Source organism: Kogia breviceps, chromosome 1 (genome assembly GCF_026419965.1).
Source record: "Kogia breviceps isolate mKogBre1 chromosome 1, mKogBre1 haplotype 1, whole genome shotgun sequence".
Classification (NCBI taxonomy): domain Eukaryota; kingdom Metazoa; phylum Chordata; class Mammalia; order Artiodactyla; family Physeteridae; genus Kogia; species Kogia breviceps.
Window position 1 is genome coordinate 5,354,794 of NC_081310.1, and position 24,168 is coordinate 5,378,961.

Genomic DNA, 24,168 nt, shown 5'->3' on the forward strand with positions numbered 1-24,168 from the left:
ACTGGGCCAGGGCCTTCTTTCTCCCAGCTGGGGCATGGTCACCTGTCTCAGCTTTCAAAAGAGTTCGAGCATTACTTACTTCCCAATCACAAAAGACCCCCGAACTGGGAAGGAATGGATTCGTGACCCATTTGTGAATAAGCCAGGTGAATCGGCTTTGTCCGTGCTAGAAGAGGATCACCTGCTTGAGATCGCAAATGATGGGGCCTTAGAAGTACGTTTGAGACAACTTCAAATCTCCATACGTTCTGGATTCAAGTCAAGGCGGAATATCCTGAGATGGCCACAGAAGCACCGAAAAGCCTGCTTCCGTTTCCAACATGCTATGTTTGTGAAGTAGGATTTTCCGCAGTGACAGCCACCAAAATGAGATCACAGAGTAGACTGGACATAAGCAGCACACTCCGGGTGTCACTGTCTCCCGTCACCCCCAGATGGGACCATCTAGTTGCAGGAAAACAAGTTCAGGGCTCCCACTGGTCCTGCATTGTGGTGAGCTATATAATCATCTCATTATACATTACAGTGTAATAATCATAGAAATAAAGTGCACAATAAATGTAATGCTCTTGAATCATCCTGAAACCACTGCCCACCTTGGTCCGTGGAAAAACTGTCTTCCACAAAACTGGTCCCCGGTGCCAAAAAGGCTGGGGACTGCTGAGATACAGGACAACTGTGAGTTCATTGAGAGAAGAGAACAGAAAATTAAGGATATAACTTTAAGACTCACAATGTCCAGAGAAATGGAAAGGTATTAATTAGCTGTGATAGATTTGATGAGGGGTCAGCTTGGCCAGGCATCCATCCCCAGTTATTTAACCAAACATTATTCTAGATACTGCTGGGAAGGTATTTAGCCAGATATAATCCTAAACAATGAATTTTAAACAAGGTGTTTATCCTGGATAATTTGTTTGGGCCTGATTAAATCACTTGAATGGTTTTAAAAGCAGATCTGAGCCTGATCCAAAAAAGAGAAGAAATTCTACTGTGGACAGCAGCCTCATTGCCTGTGTTCTTCTCTCTCTGATGGGGAGACCTATGGATTTTAGACTTGCTTATCCACAATTGCATTAGACAATTCCTTGTCTTGTAGTAGATTTCTCTTTTGATAGGCATTTAGGTAAGTAGGTAGTCATAGATAGAGAGAGAGTTAAATAGAGAGTTAGGTAGACAGATAGACAGACAGACAGATAGATGATAAACTTTTACTGATTATGTTTTTCTAGTTGAACCTGACTGATAAATTAGTATTAAGTTTTGATAGGAAGGCATGTTTTATTTTGGAAAAAAAAGGCATGTTTAAATTTCTAAGTTAATTACAGAAGCAGAATTGAGACTAAAAACTTCCAGCCTACTTGACAGGAAAAGATTATATAACAAGAAATAACTCAATCAAAAGATGGCAAGGTCACAGAGAGGAAAAAATACAGAAAAGGGGATTGAGTGTAGATTTTAACTCAAACATATCAGTAATTTTATTGTATAGAAATGGATTAAATGCTCTAGTTCAAAATCAATGGTTTTTATTAAATTAGTATCTTAGATATTTGCACTCCCATGCTCACTGCAACAGTACTCAGAATAGGCGAAATATGGAATCAAAAGTGCCCCTTGAGGGATGAAGGGAAAAAGAAAATGCTATAGGCATACAGTGGAATATTATTGAGCCATAAAAAGAAAGAAATTCTGCCATTTGCCACCACATGGATGAATTTTTAGAGTATTTTGCTAAGTGAAGGAAGCACGTCAGACAGATACAGTTAAAAACTGTATGGTATCACTTACATGTGGGAAAAAAATGATAATGGGTAAAAGACTGGAATGGATATTTCACCAAAAAGAAAATCCAAGTGATCAATAAAATTATGAAAAATTGGTCAAACTGCAAATAAAAATTAAAACCATAATAACTCATGAATAAGTAACATGACATTGGCGATCTTTTTTAAAGTCTAAAAATCCTACCACTTGGAAAGAACGTGGAGCCTCAGGTACTGCTGGCGGGAAGGAAAATCAGAACACCCCACTAAGAGAGGAGCGTAGCAACTCATAGTGAAGTTGAAGGTACCATTGTTTATGACTCAGCAATTCTATTCTTAGGAACATACCCTAGAGAAACGCATACACACTGTGAACTAGATTTCACATATGGTAACATTTTATAGTCATATGGGTTTTTTTTATAGTTAAAAATGGAAAATGACTCCAATGTCTGTCAACTGTTGAATGGATTAAAATTTATGGTATATCCATGCATTGGAATAGCACACCAATGCCACAAAATGCCACAGAAACAAATAATAATAATCACATGAAGTAAAAAGACACAAAGGTACATCAAATGTTACAAAATTATTTCATCTATATAAAATTCAAGAACAGACATATATAATAGGTATGTGTATATAGACGGTTAAAAAGTATTAAAGAAGAGCAAAAATATAATTACCATAAATATTAAGATAATGTTTTCTTCTAGAAGAAAGGAAGGGTATTTGGGGGATGCTGAGAATGCTCTACTTCTCGACATGGGTAATTATAACTATTTTAAAATACAGTACATTCATATTTTATTCACTCATATACTTCACAATAAAGATACTCAAGTAATAGAATCTGCATGTATCGTATGATTCTTTTTTTCCAAAAAAGTAATTCATTAACAAAATGACATATAAAGAAGGGAATACATAAAATTAATAATGAAGCTCATGCCTACTGATTATAATTGCTAATCTTCTTAATACTTCTTGATGCTTAGTTTAGATACAACTACCCTTGATATTAGGGTGATTTCATTAGCGGACCTTTAACACATTATTTTTAAACTGGCAAATTCAAAGATACTTCTCACCATATATATATATTTATTGATATTATTTTCATTGTTAAACTCCTTTTCTTACTTGGTTTTATAAGAATGGTTTAACATTCTATTCTAGAATTTCTTTTTGTAAAGGCAAGGGGAAAAAATAATCAACGGAGCTGGATCCCATTCCAAAAACATTCTACATTTCGTAGAACAGAAACTCCAATATGAAACTTCATTTTTGTATAATAAATAACACTTGTGTGGGCTTTCATATGCACTAATTTTTCTTTGACTTTTTTGCAAATGTTTAGCACATTTGTTAGGAAACTTCGTAATTGATGACTTCACATTAGTTTTGATTTCTAAAATTTAAGTAAAGATACTTTTACTCCACTAGATGGTGCTAACACCCTACCATAAAACAACACAAACCGCCTGCGCCTCTTCCTACCAGAAACCCTTTCCCCAAAAAAGCCCGAGTTTTTGGTTTTGTTTTTTCAACTTAAGGATCATGTTTTGACATGGAAATTTTGTGTTTAACTACAGGATAATATGTGTGTTTTCCACTTTCTAAATTCAGATCCACTTCATGGCGTTTCGGTTACTGGAAAAATTAGTTAAATTTCAAACGTAGATGCCAACATTGTGAGTGGAGAACCACTTTTCACTAATATATTAACATTTTGATAAATTTACTTCCTATCCTTTTATTAAGCTCATGCAAGGAAAAAAGTAATAAAATTTTCTTATCAATTAACTTATTCAACTTAAATGATTTTTATTAAAGCAATGCATTTACCCAAAGGGTAATCATGGGTGTTACTTGCTTTTAACACCCAGACGTAAAAGACAAGGATACATCTCTTTCATGCCATCTTTCTGCCAGATTCTCACAATATTTACTCTGTATATACATATTTACTACACACAAAGAGTTCTCACATTCATTACACTTTTCACTTCGAATGATATTTAAAACTCTGGCGCTTTTTCCACAAACTTTATTTATTTATTTATTTTGGTGTATTTTCCTTTCTTTCTTTTTTTTTATTGGAGTAAAATTGCTTTACAATGTTGTGTTAGTTTCTGCTGTATAACGAAGCAATGGACAAAGGATTAATCTCCAGATATACAAACAGCTCGTGGAGCTCAACATCAAAAAAACAAATAACACAATTAAAAAATGGGCGGAGGACCTAAGTGGACATTTCACCAAAGAAAACATACAGATGGCCAAGAGGCACGTGAGAAGATGCTCAACATCACTAAGTATTCGAGAAGTGCAAATCCACCAATTTTAAATTGCATCTCTTGACTCCGTAAGAAAAAACTGTTATCTCCCCCTACTCCGTTGTTCCATCTTTCCACCACCATTGCCAAAATCTTAGTTCTGCTTTATTTTCATCGGTCAGCTCGGCGGCGACTCATCCTGCTAACTAGTCCCCAAGATCTCCTCTCCCATTGGCCTCACAACCACGTGTGATTTTTTTTTCAAATTTGGTCATGTCACTCCTGGGATTAAAATTCTCCTTCCCTTGGCTTTGGAACCCGCATTTGGCTCTAGCCATGCTCTCTGATGTCATCTTATCACCCCTACCATTTGTTCACTGTGCCAAAGCCACCCTAGTTTGTTTATATTTAGGTGAGCATCTCAAATGAATTTTTCCCCCTAGGCCTTTTGCACGTGTCATTTTTTTCCTCTTTGAACACGTTAACCACAGATTTTTGGTGTCTGGCTTTGTCTCATCTTTCAGGCACTTTCTCCAAGCGGTCCACTTACCTCTAGGCAAGGTAGGCAAGACACCCCACTACCCCATCTCTGTTACTTTCCCTCAGCCCCTACTTTACTTCCTTCACAACATAATTCATGGTTCATAGTTATGTTTGTGTATCTATCCTCCCATCAAAGTGTAACTTCCCCAAGAATAAGGACGGTCACCACAATCCATCAAAACCTACCCATGGTATCATCACGACCCCGATGTATTTCTCTCTCTTCATTGCACCTCTTACAAACCGACTTCTCAGCACCACCCTACACCATCCTTTCATTCCAGTGTGAGCATCTTGCCTTCCCTAAGTGATCCTACAGTGTTTTCAGTTATCTCCATCAAAATACTTTATATGACAAAACACAATATATTAGTAAAATACAATAATCTTCCCTTCTTTTTTGCCTCCTAAGTGACCTCCTGTTGGAAAGTGTTGTCATGGTGCCTGGCACTTAGCAGTCACTCAAAAGAAAAAAAAGATCGTCGAATGAGCAAATCAATAGATGAATGAATGGATGAATGGATGGGAAGCTATCCCAAAGACTTTCAATTTTATCTGTAGATTATGCATACCCTGGGGAAAAGGCATTGTAGACGGTAACAAACATAAAAGATAAGGGAACAAATGTTTAGTGCACTTAAACTTTCCTCTGTTGCATGAACCCAAGAAATCTAACATCTGTAAAATTCCATTCTGCCTCCTGTCTATGTGTCCTATGTTTGAACGTATGTTATACTTTTTGAAGTCAGGAATCATTTTAATTTAGCTCAACAAACTTCAGGGAACCTTTGAAGGAACATTTCTATAATCACGTTTCTATCTATTACAGTTCTGGTTGACAAGGTTTAGGAGAAACTTGGCTCTCTCTGTCAAAATGTCAAAACAAATAAAAGTGCTCTGTCAAATCTTTTTCTTTCCCTTTCTTTTTATTAGTTTTGTGATTTTTTTTTCTCTGTCCCATTACTTTACTCTCTCTGAACCATTTTTTGTAGCGTTTCCTTATAATCTTAAGCTAGAATGTAACACTTTAGTTTTCCACGGGCATCGCGTCCCTTTTGTGCACTGTGTTCTGAGTCTGGTCAAAGCTGATAAGAAGTGGGTAAAGGCACATTAGTTAAGTGAGCGCGGGGTAGAGGCGGTGGAACTAATTTGAAATTACGTGCAGGCAGAAGAGTAGCATATGCATGCATTCCCAGGCTGTGCCTAAAGGCAAGGCTCTCGCTTTCGTGACATGCCTGGGGGTGTTTCATCTACCCCTGGTCAAAGCACCCACGAGAGTGCTTCCCCTATCACCTCTTCCTTCCTGAGAAAACCTCATCTTCCAGGATGGCTGGGTCCTGTTCTTACCTCACCCTCATTCATTTCTACCTCTGCCCATTAAAATTGTTGCAGAAAACTTATCAGACAGAAAACTTACTGTGAATAATAATTCACATAATTGTGGTGCATAATACTAAATTTAACTGTCCCAACGCTTACTCAGAGTATTGTCACTATACATAAATTTCAGACTGGTTGAATTTATGGTATTATTAATGTGTAAAACATTTTAGGAGAAGGGAAGATGTTGAAGACAATTGGGCCATTGCTGCACTTTAGATCCCACCGTATATAGGTAAATACCCACACTACTACCTCTGAAAATGGGGGATTTTTTGGAGACGGGGAATTCTTATTTTATTTATTTATTTTTTTGAATTCTTATTTATCACACTGGAACTGAAACATAGAATTTAGGATTATAAACCGCTATCACAAGTTTTCTGGATTAGATGAATATACATAATATTCACATCTATCCTTAAAGAAGAGTAATTTTTTTGAATTTATAATTAATTCTTATGATCATATCAATGTTTTTGTATTAAAAAGTAATTTTTATGAATTTATAATTAATTCTTATGATCATAATATTGATTTTTTTGTATTAGTTAATTCAAATTCAAAACCATCTTGTACTTGAAACAATATAGTCAAAAAAATAAATTATCCTCTCTCTGTTGGAATAGAATCTCTCTGATATGTAACATATTTCAGGTCCTGAAAGAACGCTTTTGCCCTTTAAACCTGCAGAATTAGAAAACACACCTCTCCAAACAACATAGCCAGCGTGCACTTAGACATATTTCAGTTGTGTTTTGATTTATTTACTTTAATCAGTCTGGAATTTGGGGGCCGTGGCTAATTTCAAAGAGTATACGCTTTTTGGATCTTAAATCTAAAAGTTCTTGAAAAGCGTGGTCACAAGATATTCCAGAAAGCAGAAACGATGTGGTATAACTGAGGAAGGGTTACTCTGAACTCTGTAAATCTGACCAGGTTCTTAGTAGCCTGGGGTGAAGTCCCCCGCAAGCAGCTGACGTTCCTGTACAGCTAGGGATGAAAACACAGACCACCTACCGCATTACAAAGGTACTGCTTGGTCTCCAATATCCTTTTCTACAAAGGGGGAAAGATAGAAAGTTGAGCTTATAAATTCTTCCTGTTGGTTACTACTCCTCTTTAGGAGTGATTAGTATTTTTGAGGAATGTTCACTCTTAACCGGATGGAGGCCACTTAGGAAAGGCTGAAATGCAGTATCTTGTTGAGTAAAGCAGATCGTGAGAGTATACACAACTGTCTTTTCTCACTTTCTCAACTTAGCACTCAGTATTCACTTTAGTATTTCTCAGTTTCTCAATTTGTATTCCATCGTCATTTCTACATGGGAGACAAAAACAGAGGCAAATGTTGAAGGATATGTGGATATTTTTAATGATCAAGGCCACTCTATTGAGTAGCTTCTGTTCGGGCTAGACTGATGGAATTGGTTGTGCGTATGTGTGCTTTTGTGAAAACCATGAGGCTAATGTAAGTGTTACTTTAAATACCAAAGCTGTACTTTATCTAGGAAGTGGCCAGATTTACAGCCATTCTCACTGTAATGTGTGTTGTGCTAAAGCTCGATTTACCAGCAGAAACTGCTGTCACATTCCAACATACGTTCATGAAATATAAAATACAAGTGAAATGAATCAGCTGGAATCAATTAGGGAAGCAGGGAGTTTTATATCACTGTTATTTAATTTTTATCACTTACACTTTGTAGCACCCAATTTTAATAATATTTCAAATTCCACTTTGTCATCACTGAAACAGTTTAATTAAATTTAGCATTGATCCTTAGCTTTAAACATGAGCTAGAAACCAAACAAATCTTCCGTACACGACAAATGCAATCTACATAAAACCTCAGCAAACAATATGTAAATCGTGAAGCACTAAGAGTATTCCTATTAAAGAAAAGACAAAAACACTTGTGTAAAGAAAAAGATGTTTGCTATTGGTAACATTAACATTGTTCCAGAACCCTTTGCCAATTTAATCATATTTTGGTATATTGTGTTGTAATATTAGTTATTATTAGTTGTAATATTAGTTATTATTATTTGTAATATTTTTCGGATAGGGAAATGATTGTATACCTAGTTTAAAAAGTGGCTGGATATAAGGTTTACAAGCTAAAAATCAAGCAATAGCATATTGGTGTGTATAACTGAGAACAAGACTATCTTTCAAAAACTCTTAAACACATTTGAGAAAAACCTGAAAAAAATTACTAAAGGACACAACTTAAAAAAGATATCTGGCTTTATTTTCTAGATTGAAAGACCCTCAAGGAAAGGGGTTTTGTTTCATTTGCTAATATTCCTCACTGCCTAGAGGTTGACTTGAAATAAGCATTCAATCAAAAGTTTGCTGACCTAGTGAAGAATGTTGGGAATTTATGAATGATAACTTTAAAAAACGTTAGTCAAACATGTATCACATAACTGGTTACCTATCACGAACTAGGAAACCAAATTTGCTCCAAGAAGAAACTTTTTCATCTATCAAGGAAAAGTGATAGAAGTAAATTTAATTATCCATAAATTCCTAATGGTATCAGAAAAAAACTGCACTCAGATTCACTACTCCTAAAGGCTTTTCTACTAGCATATCTTATATCAACCATAGGGGAAGAAAACCCTATTGAGTAACTTTTACAAAGGTTGCATATTCAATTTTTTTTCAAATGTATACATTTTCATTCAAACGATACAAGTGATGGTTGTCTCCAAGACTTTTAAAGCCATGGCAATATCAATTGTAAATGATAAATCAATTTTTCTTTAGCAAGAGTTAACATCTCTATCTGAAATAAGTCCAATCACTGCAGCTTGAAGGCTTTTATTGTCTAATTCATTTTCTTGTTCTGTGTTCACCTACTTCCTAATACATTCACATAGGCATTTTGGTGAAAATTCTAGGCCAAAAAAGTAAATTACATTTTATGATAATCACAAGGGAAATGATCATGACATGTCACGTTTTTTGAAAATAATTATTAAAACATTTTCTGAACTTCTACATTAAATAAAATTATGATGAGTAATTAGATATGCCATTCAAATAAGCTGCTTATATTTTTTACATTTTTTAAACTGAACAGTGTCAAAAGCATGTCACACACTAAGCTACAGCACAGTCATTAAACACATTTTTCGACCAAATTTTTATTACCACCGTAAAAAGCATGTAAGCAAATGTTTTGCAATATAGAAAAAGAAAGCCTTCCTTTTTAAATCTTACCTTTTGCGACACAAACAGTCCATAACATAAGCCACACAATTGTTGCTGGAAATCTCATTTTGGGGACCCTTCAGGGGCACATCTAGTAGTTGACAGTGCTTGACACTGTGTCAGGTTCTCCTCTGTTAAAAACTATGAAAAGTGCAGGAAACTACTTGCTCCAAAAGGAAGTCGAAACACAGCTTGGGGATTACAGCGATTGCTAGATGTCCCGCCCATCAGAAACTTTTGCAAAGTAAAAGAAAAAAATCAGCCAGGAGCCCCCACAGTGCCAGAGCTTGAACCTGCACTCCCACTGAAAGCTAATGCCGTGACCTGCCCTTGATTTGTTTTTGTAAACCCAGGCATGTTCTTCACTGGAAACGTTCAGGTTCTTGGAATGTGCATAACTGGGGATACTCTCTGCATTTCATAAACACTCCAATTATTTAGACCCCATTCAGATCTACCGTTGGTAGCCCTCAGAAGATTAAAATAAATAAAGAAATACATAAATAAACAAAAGCTCTTTCAGAAATCATTTACAGAACTTGAGGTTAAGCAATGCTTTCACAATCAAGACCCAGACAACAGAACTAAACTTTGCCAGGAATACAGTGCTGGTTGATTTGGGGGGCCTGCTTTGCCTGCAGTTCATGAAATTAGTCTTTTAAGGACTTGTTATAAATGTGTGTAGAAAGCAACAGGCTCACCCTCCTTAGTTATGAATGAGTTGAATAATTCAAACATCAAGAAGTTGAATTTTTTAAACTTTGACTGACATATAATATGCATAAAGAGAATGTGAGCAAATGGTCTGCTGAATGCGGAGAGAGTGAAGACACACGTGCCAAGGGCACCAGGGTGAAGACCAGCGGCCTCTCAGGAAAGGCCCGGCCTCCACTTCAGTTCGCCCTCCCCCATGACACACTCTCCTGATCTCTGTGAACAGGGGACACATTTGCCTGGTTCTGTACTTTGTATACATCAGATAATAAGATATTTATTCTTTTGTGCTTGGAGCCTTCCACTGAAAACTATGTTTAGATTATTGCGGCACACTGTTGGGTGTTGCTGTAGATTATTAACCCTTATTGCTGTATGATATTCAATTCTTCGAATATGCCACATTTTATTTATCTATGTGTCTGTCAGTGGGCATCTGGGTAGCTTCTAGTTCACAGACAATGCACATAGTTCTGCTGTGAACATCAAATTATGAGGTTTTTGGGAAACACGTGTTCTCATTTCTGATGAGTAAATATCTAGGAGTGGAATATTAGGACATAATGTATGACTATCTCTAGGTGTGATACGGATCATCAGATACTCTTCCAAAAGGTCTGTATCAAGTGACATTAGCACGTGTGTAAGTTACTCCACACCCTCAACACGCTGATGTTTTCCATCTCTGTAGTTTTAGACATTCTGGTGAGCACAGAGCAGTAATTCTCTGAGGTTTTAATATGCATTTTACTGATAAGGAATGAAGTTGAGTGACTTTCATGCCACAATCGGTCCTTTAGCTGAGCCGCAGGCCATTTAAGCAACTTCCTCAAAGTCGAAAGACATTGTGCTACAACCACAGTGGAACCCAGCAGTCGGGTGGATTCCCTGAATCTTACTTTTAACGCATACAGATCTGCCTTTCAAATGATTTGCTTCCCATACTATTAAATGTATATAAATTGTCAATAGCTCCTTTATATAATTTAAAATGCTATAAATATTTGCATATGTATTTTAGTAAGTACCTTCACATTTACGTGTTTATTTTATAATTATGTAAACATATTACCGTACAAGTTTTTAACGTACGTATACAAACACATATATTTTTACGGAGAATTTAAAGTATTTTCAGGAGTGATTTTACTTTACAGATTTTCACTTTATTTGCAGTTGTTGAACATTTAAGATGCCACTCCACTGTTCAAGTGAAAATAATGGCTTCAAATTAATTTCAACAATATATTTTAGATGTGTTATTTTTACTGTTTTTTCTCTTCTCTTTGATTTCAAAGACTGATGGCTAAGTCATCAGTTGAGTGCTTTTGTTCCCTTTTTATTTTGATCAATCTTTTTAAAACCAAGTATTTATTTCAAAGAGATTTAGAAGAACATAAGAAAATTACCAACATGTTATTATTTCATAACACAAAGTTGTTACATGGTACAGTAAGTCCCCTAACGAGTTCCATTCCGAGAGCGCATGTGTAAGTCCAATTTGTTCATAAGTCCAACAAAGTTATCCTAGGTACCCAACACGTTCAGCTATATAGTACTGTACCGTAAATAGGTTTATAATACTTTTCACACAAATAATACATAAAAGACAAACAAACACACAAATAAAGAAAACATTTTTAATCTTACAGTACAGTACCTTGAAAAGTATAGTAGTGCAGTACAACTGCTGGCCTACTGGGGAACGTTCGCATCTTTGAAAGTTCGCAACTTCAAGGTTCGTATGTAGGGGACTTACCATATTGGATTACCATTAGCAAGAACAGACTGCAAATAGTTAATAGTTAATAGTACTAAATGTAAGCCCCAAACACTTGTATTTATTCTCAATATCCATGTTGCCACATTCTCAACAAATGTGTTCTATGTATTTGTAGGGCAAAAAGTTAGGGAAAATTTATGACTTAAGGGACTTTAAAAATTCTCCTATTTTAAAATTATAAGTAAGTAATATCTGTACTAAGTAACAAATGACTATTACGGTCAATATGTACCACAGGAGTTGAAGGAAAGAGAAATTTCTTCCAAAGACTTGATTTGGGAGGGTCTCAAGAATATTTAGTTATTAAATTCTAATTTAGGGGAAGAGGACATCCAAGCAAAGACTCTGAGGTATGGAAAAGTGTAGAGAGTGTTCTAGAATTAATGAGAATATCAACAGCAGAGCAGTGGTTTTGCACAAGGAAGCTGTGGAAGAAGTAAGAGGGGCTTTGAATGAGGAAAGGTTTGAATGCCAGATAAAACATTTGTAAATTATTTTATAAGCAATATGTAATCATTGATAGATCTAATTAAGGAAAAGGAATGTAGGAAATGCAGTTTAGGTAGCATTGCTTTGGCCGTTAGGATGGATGGAGAAAAAAGGACGTAGGAGAACAAATTAAGCAGATAACTGGATGAATTCATCATGCAACAATTATACAGAAGCTCAATGGATGGAAAAAGGGAAAGACTGATGAAAACAGTCAAGAGCTTGATTTCCTTTGAGGCTGGTGGAGTTTACACTTCAGGGCTTCTCATTTGAACAGACACCATCAAGGACCTGAGAGGGACCCTAGTGATATTGTTTTGAGGTCGTATATTTATGTAAAAAATTGGAAAGATGTCTTAATTGCAAGAGAATAAACTGCTGTCTTTTTCTACTCTAATTTCCCCCTTCAGCATATTTCCACTGAATTAGTTGGCAGTACAGGCTTTGGAGGACTCAACCAAGAAGTCAAGGAGAGAATACATGTAGTTGGAGATGAGTGAGGTATATTCTGCAGTCACAATTGTATATAATTTGGTAACTGTTGTCTCACGTTTTCCTCTTTTGAGTATATATCAATGTCAGCCTATAGAAAATGTTGCCTTCTTTTTCATACGACTGCTATGAGAGCACCACTACTATTGCAAATACAAATTAGAGTTGCAAAAATTAGGAGAAGAAATTGTGAAGAGTTCATTATCCTTTCTCTAATTAATTTAAACCAGGAACAGTTTGTCATTTTCTATCACTGTTCCTGATCTGAGGTTAACTTTTCCTCCCCTTACCTACTCAGGTGTGTAATGTACAAGTTGCACCATAAAAGCATGGCCTTAGATAAAGATCATCCTTCAGATTTATTTTAGAATACCTCCTCACTTGCATGGAGAAGCCCTAAACATTCCAGATTTCCCTTTCCCACTCCTTAGAAGGCCAGTACCTTTACTTCTTCCTATGGGGACACTGCCAGCATAATTCAATTTAATAATTTGCATAGAAGTGAAGAACAGTGACTCTGGATTTGTTTAGTTCGAGTTGTAAGGAAGTGAAAACACACATGGCCTCAATTCCTAATTATTGCATTTATTTTATTAGGTGCATTTCTAAAACTAGATTGCAAGCTCTTCCAAATAATTCAACCCTTTAGAGGAAGAAGAAAAAATAAGTTGCTGTCTCCTTGGCAATTTATTCAAGCATATGGAGCACATGCAGAAAGCTCTAAATGCCTTCAGAGAAAACTGGCTGTCCCTTCCCTAATGTCCTTTTTCCAGGCATTCACCACAGGGTACAACACACAACGTAACTGCACATTTATGAGCCTTTTCTAGAAATCTGTGAGCAAAGTCACTTGATTGCCCCTGCACTAACACTGCTTCAACCTTCCAGACACTATTAATCTGTTAATAATTAATAATGATTAATTTTTGTGTGTCAGGTACTATATTAAATGTATTACATACTTTAACTCCCTCAGAAACCTTATGAGATAGTTCTATCATTCCCTTTTTACACATAGGGAGGCTGAATTTTAGAGAGGGTTAGGCAACTTATTTAATTATATTAGAACCCAAACTGTCTGGTCCCACAGTTGAATATTTAAACACTAGACTCACCACCTTTTTGACTCCAAGTGTGTATTATTGCAAAAACTTCATCATCAATTTTTCCTCTGGACAGTGGAAACTCTTAGAATCGGTCTTTTTCCAGTCTCTAATGAGGACTCATAGAGATTCAATGCAGTATTTTGTATTATGATATTAAGCTGCATTTTGGTAGACTGTAATTTTATTGAAAGTTATCCTAAAAATATCTAATAAGTTATGTACTTCAAGATGGAAATAATCATTTCTTGGGGAAAATAAAGTGAGTCTTGCCTATGATGTGTAGCTAACTAAAAGTAAATGGTCAGTAACACAGTTAATATAACCAATTGGGTCAACTTATATGTTATCATTGAAATGAAATTCAAATACAAAACAATACCTAAGAATTCACAATTGTTTAAATTCTGACATGTATCAATAATCAAAAGGAATAAAACATATGTATAAATCACCCTAGGTACATGACCAGGTTTTAGTAGATTAGATATAAGATTCTATTTATTTCACATCAAAAACAATATGATTGCTGCTGGTTCCACTACTAACATTTTTTATTCTATTAAGACATCCTATTAATCATTAAACATCATGTTATTAATAACATTCATATTTATGTCATCAGCAAAGCAGCAAAAAGACGTGATTGGAAAACATAAAATTTTTTCTTTCAGATATTCTAAGAGAATAAAATTCCATTCACAAAGTGTTTCTGAAACAAACAATTTTAAAGTAAACTTCCCCAAAATTTTATTTTATAGAAAACTGTAATTTGAAAATTAACTCATAATATAGTTTCAATAAGCCAAAAGATGGAGCATACTCTTAATTACTTGGTAGTCTCCTTAATAGTACTCCAGTTTTATTTTTTTTCCCTCAGGAGAATGATTAGAAATAAATTTGAATGCAAAGATTTTGAAGATCTCTTATAATTGCATATATACTCTATTTTTAATTGTTTGCAGATTAAAATAGTCATTTCTTGAAAACTACAGTGCTAGGGTATTATATGTAAAAAATGGTAGAAATACTGAATAAAATAGTCAACAATACTTGTCTCAGTTTTTATCTTTTGTCCTCTTAGTAACAGTCCAAACTCAGCCTTATTGTAATGATCTATTTTGTGGACACAAGGATAAGAATGACTATTCTGATAGTGACATCTTGAACTAGTTACAGGATATAACTTTAAAAAGACATTAATAGTGGGAAATATTGGCTCTACCAAGACTTTTCTTTGACAAGTTTGTAATTAATAATCTCCTTTTGTTCTTAAAAACAATGGTCAAAGTCAGTTAAAACCTATTCTTGATGAAAAAATGGTTGCTCTGAGCCGTTGATGTAATCCCTCTATAAGCAATATCTATCTAATGGCAAATCCAGCACAGAATTCAGGGTTAAAGGAGCCAAACAGAAGTATTGGTCTAGTCCTTAAGTTATTTTAAGATTGAACTACATAGCGACCTCTGTAACATGGAATGAAATGGTATCCTGATTCTTTGCACATAGAACTGGCTGCAAAGAAAAGCTGAATTAGATTATACAGCAGGGAAAGAAAAATAAAGGAAAGAAGGAAGGAAGGGAGGGAAGGACGAAGGAAGGAAGGAAGGAAGGAAGGAAGGAAGGAAGGCACAAAGAGAGACAAAGAAAGACATAACTCTTACTTCAATATAAACTCACCTGAAAATTGATTATTAAAATAAATTTAGGAAGGACATTTCTAAAATGACAATAAATTTATGAAGTGTTAAAGATGTTATGAATTGTTACATTACAACCACTTCACATTGTTGTCCAAGAATGTTATCCTAATTCCCACACCCTCAAAAGTACATGAAAAGAAATACAAAGGATCATGAGAGATTACTACAACATCTATATGCCAATAAAATGGACAACCTGGAAGAAATGGACAAATTCTTAGAAATCTGAACCAGGAAAAAATAGAAAATATGAACAGACCAATCACAAGCACTGAAATTGAAACTGTGATTAAAACTCTTCCAACAGGGCTTCCCTGGTGGCTCAGCGGTTGAGAGTCTGCCTGCTGATGCAGGGGACATGGGTTCATGCCCCAGTCTGGGAAGATCCCAGAAGCCATGGAGAGGCTGGGCCCGTGAGCCATGGCTGCTGAGCTTGTGCATCCGGAGCCTGTGCTCCGCAATGGGAGAGGCCACAACAGTGAGAGGCCCGCATAACACACACACACACACACAAAATCTTCCAGCAAACAAAAGCCCAGGACCAGATGGCTTCACAGACAAATTCTATCAAACATTTAGAGAAGAGCTAACACCTATCCTTGTCAAACTCTTTCAAAATATAGCATAGGGAGGAACACTCCCAAACTCATTCTATGAGGCCACCATCGCTCTGATACCAAAACTTGACAAAGATGTCACAAAGAAAGAAAACTACATTAAAGACCTAAATGTAAGGCCAATATCACTGATGAACATAGATGCAAAAATCCCCAATGAAATACTAGCAAACAGAATCCAACAGCACGTTAAAAGGATCATACACTATGATCAAGTGGAGTTTATCCCAGGAATGCAAGGATTCTTCAATATATGCAAATCAATCAATGAGATACACCATATTAACAAACTGAAGGAGAAAAACCATAGGATCATCTCAATAGATGCAGAGAAAGCTTTTGAGAAAATTTAACACCCATTTATGATAAAAATGCTCCAGAAAGTAGGCATAGAGGGAACTTTCCTCAACAGGATAAAGGCCATATATGACAAACCCACAGCCAACATCATCCTCAATGGTGAAAAACTGAAACCATTTCCACTAAGATCAGGAACAAGACAAGGTTGCCCACTCTCACCACTATTATTCAACATAGTTTTGGAAGTTTTAGCCACAGCAATTAGAGAAGAAAAAGTAATAAAAGGAATCCAAATCGGAAATGAAGAAGTAAAGCTGTCACTGTTGGCAGATGACATGATACTATACATAGAGAATCCTAAAGATGCTACCAGAAAACTACTAGAGCTAATCAATGAATTTGGTAAAGTATCAGGATACAAAATTAATGCACAGAAATCTCTTGCATTCCTACACACTAATGATGAAAAATCTGAAAGTGAAATTAAGAAAACACTCCCATTTATCATTACAACAAAAAGAATAAAATACCTAGGAATAAACCTACCTAAGGAGAAAAAAGACCTGTATGCAGAAAATTATAAGACATTGATGAAAGAAATTAAAGATGATACAAATAGATGGAGAGATATATCATGTTCTTGGATTGGAAAAATCCACATTGTGAAAATGACTCTACTACCCAAAGCAATCTATAGATTCAATGCAATCCCTGTCAAACTACCACTGGCATTTTTCACAGAACTAGAACAAAAAATTTCACAATTTGTATGAAAACACAAAAGACCCCGAGAAGCCAAAGCAATCTTGAGAAAGAAAAATGGAGCTGGAGGAACCAGGCTCCCTGACTTCAGACTATACTCCAAAGCTACAGTAATCAAGAAAGTATGGTACTGGCACAAAAACAGAAATATAGATCAATGGAACAGGAAAGAAAGCCCAGAGATAAACCCACGCACATATGGTCACCTTATCTTTGATAAAGGAAGCAAGAATATACAGTGGAGAAAAGACAGCCTCTTCAATAAGTGGTGCTGGGAAAACTGGACAGACACATATAAAAGTATGAAATTAGAACACTCTCTAACACCGTACACAAAAATAAACTCAAAATGGATTAAAGACCTAAATGTAAGGCCAGACACCATCAAACTGTTAGAGGAAAATATAGGCAGAACACTCTTTGACATGAATCACAGCAAGATCCTTTTTGACCCATCTCCTAGAGAAATGGAAATAAAAACAAAAATAAACAAATGGGACCTAATGAAACTTAAAAGCTTTTGCACAGCAAAGGAAACTGTAAACAAGACTAAAAGACAACCCTCAGAATAGGAGAAAATATTTGCAAATGAAGCAACTGACAAAGGATTAATCTCTAAAACATACAAGCAACTCATGCAGCTCAATATCAAAAAAACAAACAAGCCAATCCAAAAATGGGCAGAAGACCTAAATAGACATTCTCCAAAGAAGATATACAGATTACCAACAGACACATGAAAGAATGCACAACATCATTAATCATTAGAGAAATGCAACTCATAACTACAATGAGATATCACTTCACACTGGTCAGAATGGCCATCATCAAAAAATCTACAAACAATAAATGCTGGAGTGGGTGTGGAGAAAAGGGAACCCTCTTGCACTGTTGTTGGGAATGTAAATTGATACAGCCACTATGGAGAACAGTATGAAAGTTCCTTAAAAAACTACAAATAGAACTACCATATGACCCAGCAATCCCACTACTGGGCATATACCCTGAGAAAACCATAATTCCAAAAGAGTCATGTACCAAAATATTCATTGCAGCTCTATTTACAATAGCCAGGACATGGGAGCAACCTAAGTGTCCATCAACAGATGAATGGATAAAGAAGATGTGGCACATATATACAATGGAATATTACTCAGCCATAAAAAGGAATGAAACTGAGTTATTTGTAGTGAGGTGGATGGACCTAGAGTCTGTCATACAGAGTGGATTAAGTCAGAAAGAGAAATCAAATCCTGTATGCTAACACATATGTATGGAATCTAAAAAAAAAGAAAAGAAAAAGAAAATTAAAAAGAAAAAAAAAGGTCAGAAGAACCTAAGGGCAAGATGGGAATAAATATGCAGACCTACTAGAGCATGGACTTGAGGATATGGGGAGCGGGAAGGGTAAGCTGGGAGAAAGTGAGAGAGTGGCATGGACATATATACACTACCAAACGTAAACTAGATAGCTAGTGGGAAGCAGCTGTATAGCAGCAGATCAGCTGGGTGCTTTGTGACCAACTAGAGGGGTGGGATAGGGAGGGTGGGAGGGAGGGAGATGCAAGAGGGAAGAGATATGGGGACATATGTATATGTATAACTGATTCACTTTGTTATAAAGCAGAAACTAACACACAATTGTAAAGCAATTATACTCTAATAAAGATGTTTAAAAAATGAAAAGAAAGCATGCTATTACGTGCTTGTTGACCTTGCAGAACTGCTTAATATAAAACTTTTAAACAATAATTATTATAATAGGAGGAAAAGCATAAATTATTTTTGGATTGACCACTTTATAATTTTTGCAGTAGTGGCTTATAATCGTGTAATTATTTTCTTCACCTGTCATACATTTCCCAGCTATTCATAATTTTGGCTTTTGTCTTTCCCTCGAAAACAATTATCTTGGAACACTCCTAGTACTGTCTAATCATTTAGTCCCTTTCAAGGTATTGGTTTCCTGGGGCTACTATAATAAATTATCACAAACTGTGTAGTTTAAAACAATAGAAATTTATTTTCTCACAATTCTGGAGGTCAAAAGTCTGAAATCAAGGTGTCAGCAGAGCCAGATGACCACCAGAGACACTGGGGAAGAATCTTTCAGTGATTCTTTCTAGCTTCTGGTTGTTGCTGTCAATCCTTGTAATTCCTTGGTTTGCGGTGGTATCACCCCCATCTCTACTTCCATCATCATGTGGCTGTCTTCCCTGTGTGCTGTCTCTGTGTTTACATGAATAAATCTTCCTCTTCTTTCTCTTATAACACAAGGCACTGGATTAGGGACCCTATTCCAGTTTAACCTAATCTCAACTGGATTACATCTGCAAAGTCCCTATTTCCAAATGAGGTTACATTCACTGGTACAGGGTTAGGACTTGATGGTACTATTTTGGGTGACAAGGTTCACACACAACACTCAGTCTTGATAAAAATTCCCCATATTCTCTTTGATGCATTTGGAACGAGTGACCTTTTCTCTTGAAACTCCTCCTTCTTGTTTTCTGTGATACTGAATTTTTCTGTTCTTCATCTTCTCTAACCTTGTTTGGCTCTGTCTTCTTGTTTTATCTTCTTGTTTCTTCTATTCCAATAACTTTGGCTTTAGTTCTTTTTCTTCCATAATCTGAATCTCCATACATTTAATAAGCACATACTGGTAGCTACACGTACTTATGTTTGCTGGACACTGGCTATGTAGAGAAAATCATAGTCCCTGCTTGGGAACTTACAGTAAAACTGGGACATATGTAGATATATCAATAAGTATAAAACTGAATAGAAAAGGGACATAAATAATACATTAAGAAAGCCTGCAGAATTGAGAAGACACTCAAACTGAATTTTGAAAAAAAATGAAAAATTGATTTTCATGAATTTCTATTACACTTTTTCTTGATGGACAGGTTTTAATGATGAAGAATATTTCTTTAATAGATATAGGATGTTCATGTTACTATTTCTCTTTGTGTTAACTTTTTAACAACTTTTTATAGAATAGTTTTAAATTCATAGAAATATTGCAAAGACAGTGCCAGGAACCCCTGTATACTTCTATTGTTTCCCCCACTGTTAGCATCTTACATTACCATGCTACTTTTGTTACATCTAATGAACCAATATGGATACATTGTATTAAACTAAACTCTATGTTTTACTCAGATTTCCTTATTTGTTACCTAATGTCCTCTTTCTTTTCCAGAATCCCATCCAAATTATATTAAATATAAATATCACATTATATTTAGTCATCATGTCTTTTTAGGCTCATCTGGACTGACAGATTTTTAGACTTATTTCCTTGACAATTTTGAGGGGCAATGATAAGCTGTTTTGAAGAATGTCCCTCAGTTGGAGTTTGTCTGCTGTTTTTCTCATGACTGTATTGAGGTTATGGGTTTGGGGAGGAAGATTAAAGAAAGGAAGTGTCATCCTCATTGCATCATATCAAAGGTACATGCTATGCTATCAACATGACATCATTGATGATGTTAACTTCAATTAAGCTGAAGTGGTGTTTGTAAGGTTTCCGCACTAAGCTATTTCCCCCCCTTCCTATATTGTATTCATTGGAAACTAGTTACTAAGCACAGCTCATGTTCAAGAGGTGGGGAATGAAGCCCCACTTCTTGATGAGAGTCTTTACATAAATTATTTGGAATTCTTCCATACTGAAAATTTGTTCTTCACTCCCCTTCATTTATTTATTCAATCACTTACATATATCAGCATGGATTTGTGGATGTTTAGTTTATTCTTTAGGTGATAATCCAATATAACATATTTATATTTTTTCTCAAATTGTGCCAACTTTGGCCATTGAGAGTTCTTTTAGGTTGACTCCAGTGTACTTTTGGCATGCCCCCATCATCTTGGTTTTTTAGCACTTCCTTACTTTCTAGCACTAAAAGATGATCCTGAACTCAGGGTCTTCTTGTAGATTTCTGCCCCAGCCCTAGAATTAGTGATTTCTCTGAGGAGCCCTGGTTCCTTTTATTGGAAAATAGTATTAGAAACAAAGATCTGGATACTAACTGTGCTTGTTTTACTGGAGTGTTATTTCTTCTAGGATCTTTCAGCCAGCAGAGCTAGGAAATATATGCGTGTATCCCAGTCTATGTTTATACATATACTTATAATAACTTCTAAATCTACCCATCTATGTATTCAGCCAAACATGGATTCAGGCTAATGGCTCTGACTATAACCCTGTTCTACAAGGTTTATTCTAGCCTTCCTTCTTGCTTATCTATAATCTCCCTTTCCAATGGTGAGAAGCCCGGTTCCCACATCTAACATCTGTTTAGTTTTATTTGATTCCAGTATACATGCATAGCATTTTCAGAATTATTAACCCATGTCCACATGAGAAATAATTTTACCAACTAGAGTACAGCTTACACACAGTTCCTTTGCCTTTAGTCTTACAGGTCCAATCATTTCTAGAGTTACTTAGGTCAGCAGCTTTTCTTCCCTGGCCCCCCAGCCCCCTCGCCCCACAGTGAGGTTAGGTCACACATTTGTAATATACTTAATAATTTTTACATTCTGCATTTCATTCTGTGCTCCCTCAACCTTATAATTTTTAAAATTTGGATATATTAATGTTTACTCCTTGTGATATAAAGTTTTATGAGCTTTTGACAAATGCATAATGTCATCATCTACCACTACAGTACCATACAGAATAGTTTCACTGCCCTAAAAAATCCCCTGTTTCACCTAATCAAATTGTGAATTTTTAACTCACTAATTTTTATTATCTGGCTCCCTTGTTCTCCAGTAAATCTCTTACTGTCTTGGCTAAAGTCTTAAATAGTCTCTCCTCTGGATTATTATAATGAAGCCTGGGAGAGAAGGGGAGTATAATATTGAAACATTCACTTTGCTAACATATAAGGAATTCCAGCTCTGAAAAACTTTCTTTTGAGTTATATTTCTTAATGCATCAATGGAGCTATTCAATGAACCAAATCTGGCTACAACAAGATTTAATGAATTTGTCACCATATCCACATTTTATACACATTATTTACCTTAATTTATTTGCTAAACTTGTCATAATTGTGGCTATAGTGTCATATCGTGACATTAATATATATTCTTCCAGTGTTTCATCATTAAACATCAAATTTCCATCTATTCTTATTTAATTGTTTCATTAAAAAATGAAATAGCTGGTTTGCCAAATATCTGTTTATGATCTATGGCACGATTAGTGGTTTCTTAAATTTTGATTTATTAGTGTAGTTATGTCAAGAGACTCCCTGAATTGAAGCATCAATAACTAGTTAATAGGTATCTTAAGTCTAATACATATAAAACAAAGTTCTTGAGTCACCAACTCCATCCCAAGAAAGTCTACTTTTTCCTCAGCATGTCGATACAAAAACCTGGACTGAACTTCAAAAAAATTACAGAGATGGGACAATCAGGAATAAAGATTAGGTATATGATCTGGTCCCCTACTTGCCTCGCAGGTGGAAGACTTCAAACATTCTTGAACTTGCCAGAGACCAGATTTTATATGGCTTTTATTTCGTATTTTGTGTCTGGACTGTACTTGCAGTTCTTCTGCCATGCTACATAGCTGATCAATTAAAAATAAGAAAAATAGATCTTATCTCACCTTCATTTCTTTCTTCTCTGATGCCCTTCTTTTTTTTATATAGACCCAAGCTTTGGGGCTATATTATTTTCCTCTGCCTAAGGAAAATCTTTTAACATTTCTCATACGGCAGGTCTATCAATTATAAAATCCCTCTGTTTTTGTTTGTCTGACAATGTCTTTACTTCTTTGTTTTTGAAGGATAAGTTTGCTGAGTATAAAATTCTAGGTTGGTAGATTGTTCTTTCAACACTTTAAATATTTCACTCCACTCTCTTCTGTGTTTTCTGATGAGAAATCAGTTTTTTGTTTTCCCTAGACTCTTCAAAATTTTCTCTTTACTTTGTCTGTTTTTTTTTTTTAAGTTTGAATGTGCTGTGCTTAGGAGTAGTTTTTGGTATTTATTCTGCTTGCTGTTGTCTAAGCTTCCTGGATCTGTGGTTTGGAGTTTGTCATTCATTTTTGAAAATTCTTGACCAGTATTTCTTCAAATAGTTTTTCTGCTCTCTTCTATGTTTCTTCTCCTTCTGGTATTCTAACTATACATACGTGATTCCTTTTTGTTTTGTCCCAGAGTTCTTAGTAGTTCTGTGGTTTTTTCAAATTATTCATTTTTTTTATCTTTGAATTTTTGTTTGGAAAGTTTTTATTGACCAATCTACAAGCTCACCAATCCTTTCCTTGGCCTTATTCAGTCTACTGATGAGCCCACCAAAAGCATTTTTAAATTTCTGTTACAGTGTTTTTGATTTCTAGCATTTCCTTCTGATTCTTTCTCAGAATTTCTATCTCCGTTTACATTACCCCTCTGTTTTTGCATGTCTATTTTACCCCATTAGAGCTCTTAGCATATTAATCACCATTATTTAAGATATTCTGCCTGATAATACCAACATCTGTGTCACATCTGAGTGTGGTTCTAATGTTTGCTTTGTCTTTTCAGACTGTTTTTGTTGTTGTTGCCTTTTGGTGGAGTTAGTAATTTTTTTGTTGAATTCTAGACATGTTATATCAGGTAATAAGAATTGAGGTAAACAGGTCTCTACTATGAGAATTTATGATCTTATCAGGATCTGAGCTTTGTTTCATGTTTAATCAAGCTATAGGTGCCAGAGATTTCAAATTTCTCTAGTGCCCTTGGTTTTGTCTCCCTTCTGGACTTCAGGCTTTCCTACATACCCATCTATGGAAAGAATGTGTCTTATAGCAGTTTCATCTGTGATCAACAGGAACCCTGTTGGTGTGGTGGCAAAGTGTGTGTGTGTGTGTGGGGGGGTGAATGTTCTGTAATTTTCCATTTAAGTCTTATTCTTTTTTTTTTTCAGTACGTGGGCCTGTCACTGTTGTGGCCTCTCCTGTTGTGGAGCACAGGCTCTGGACGTGCAGGCTCAGCGGCC

General features: G+C 35.6%; 1 protein-coding gene across 2 annotated transcripts in view; it reads right to left on the reverse strand.

Moving 5' to 3' along the window:
- Nucleotides 1-24,168, reverse strand: part of CFH (complement factor H) — a 127,970-nt gene that overhangs the window by 80,306 nt on the left and 23,496 nt on the right. The window contains exon 1 of one of the 2 annotated variants that reach the window (XM_059048383.2): nucleotides 9,204-9,603. The exons of the other annotated variant lie outside the window; for it this stretch is intronic. Within the exon in view, the coding sequence (XP_058904366.1) occupies nucleotides 9,204-9,261 (58 nt within the window). The 5' untranslated portion in view covers nucleotides 9,262-9,603. Of the gene's footprint in view, nucleotides 1-9,203; nucleotides 9,604-24,168 lie in introns of those variants that run through there. 2 annotated transcript variants of the gene reach the window in all.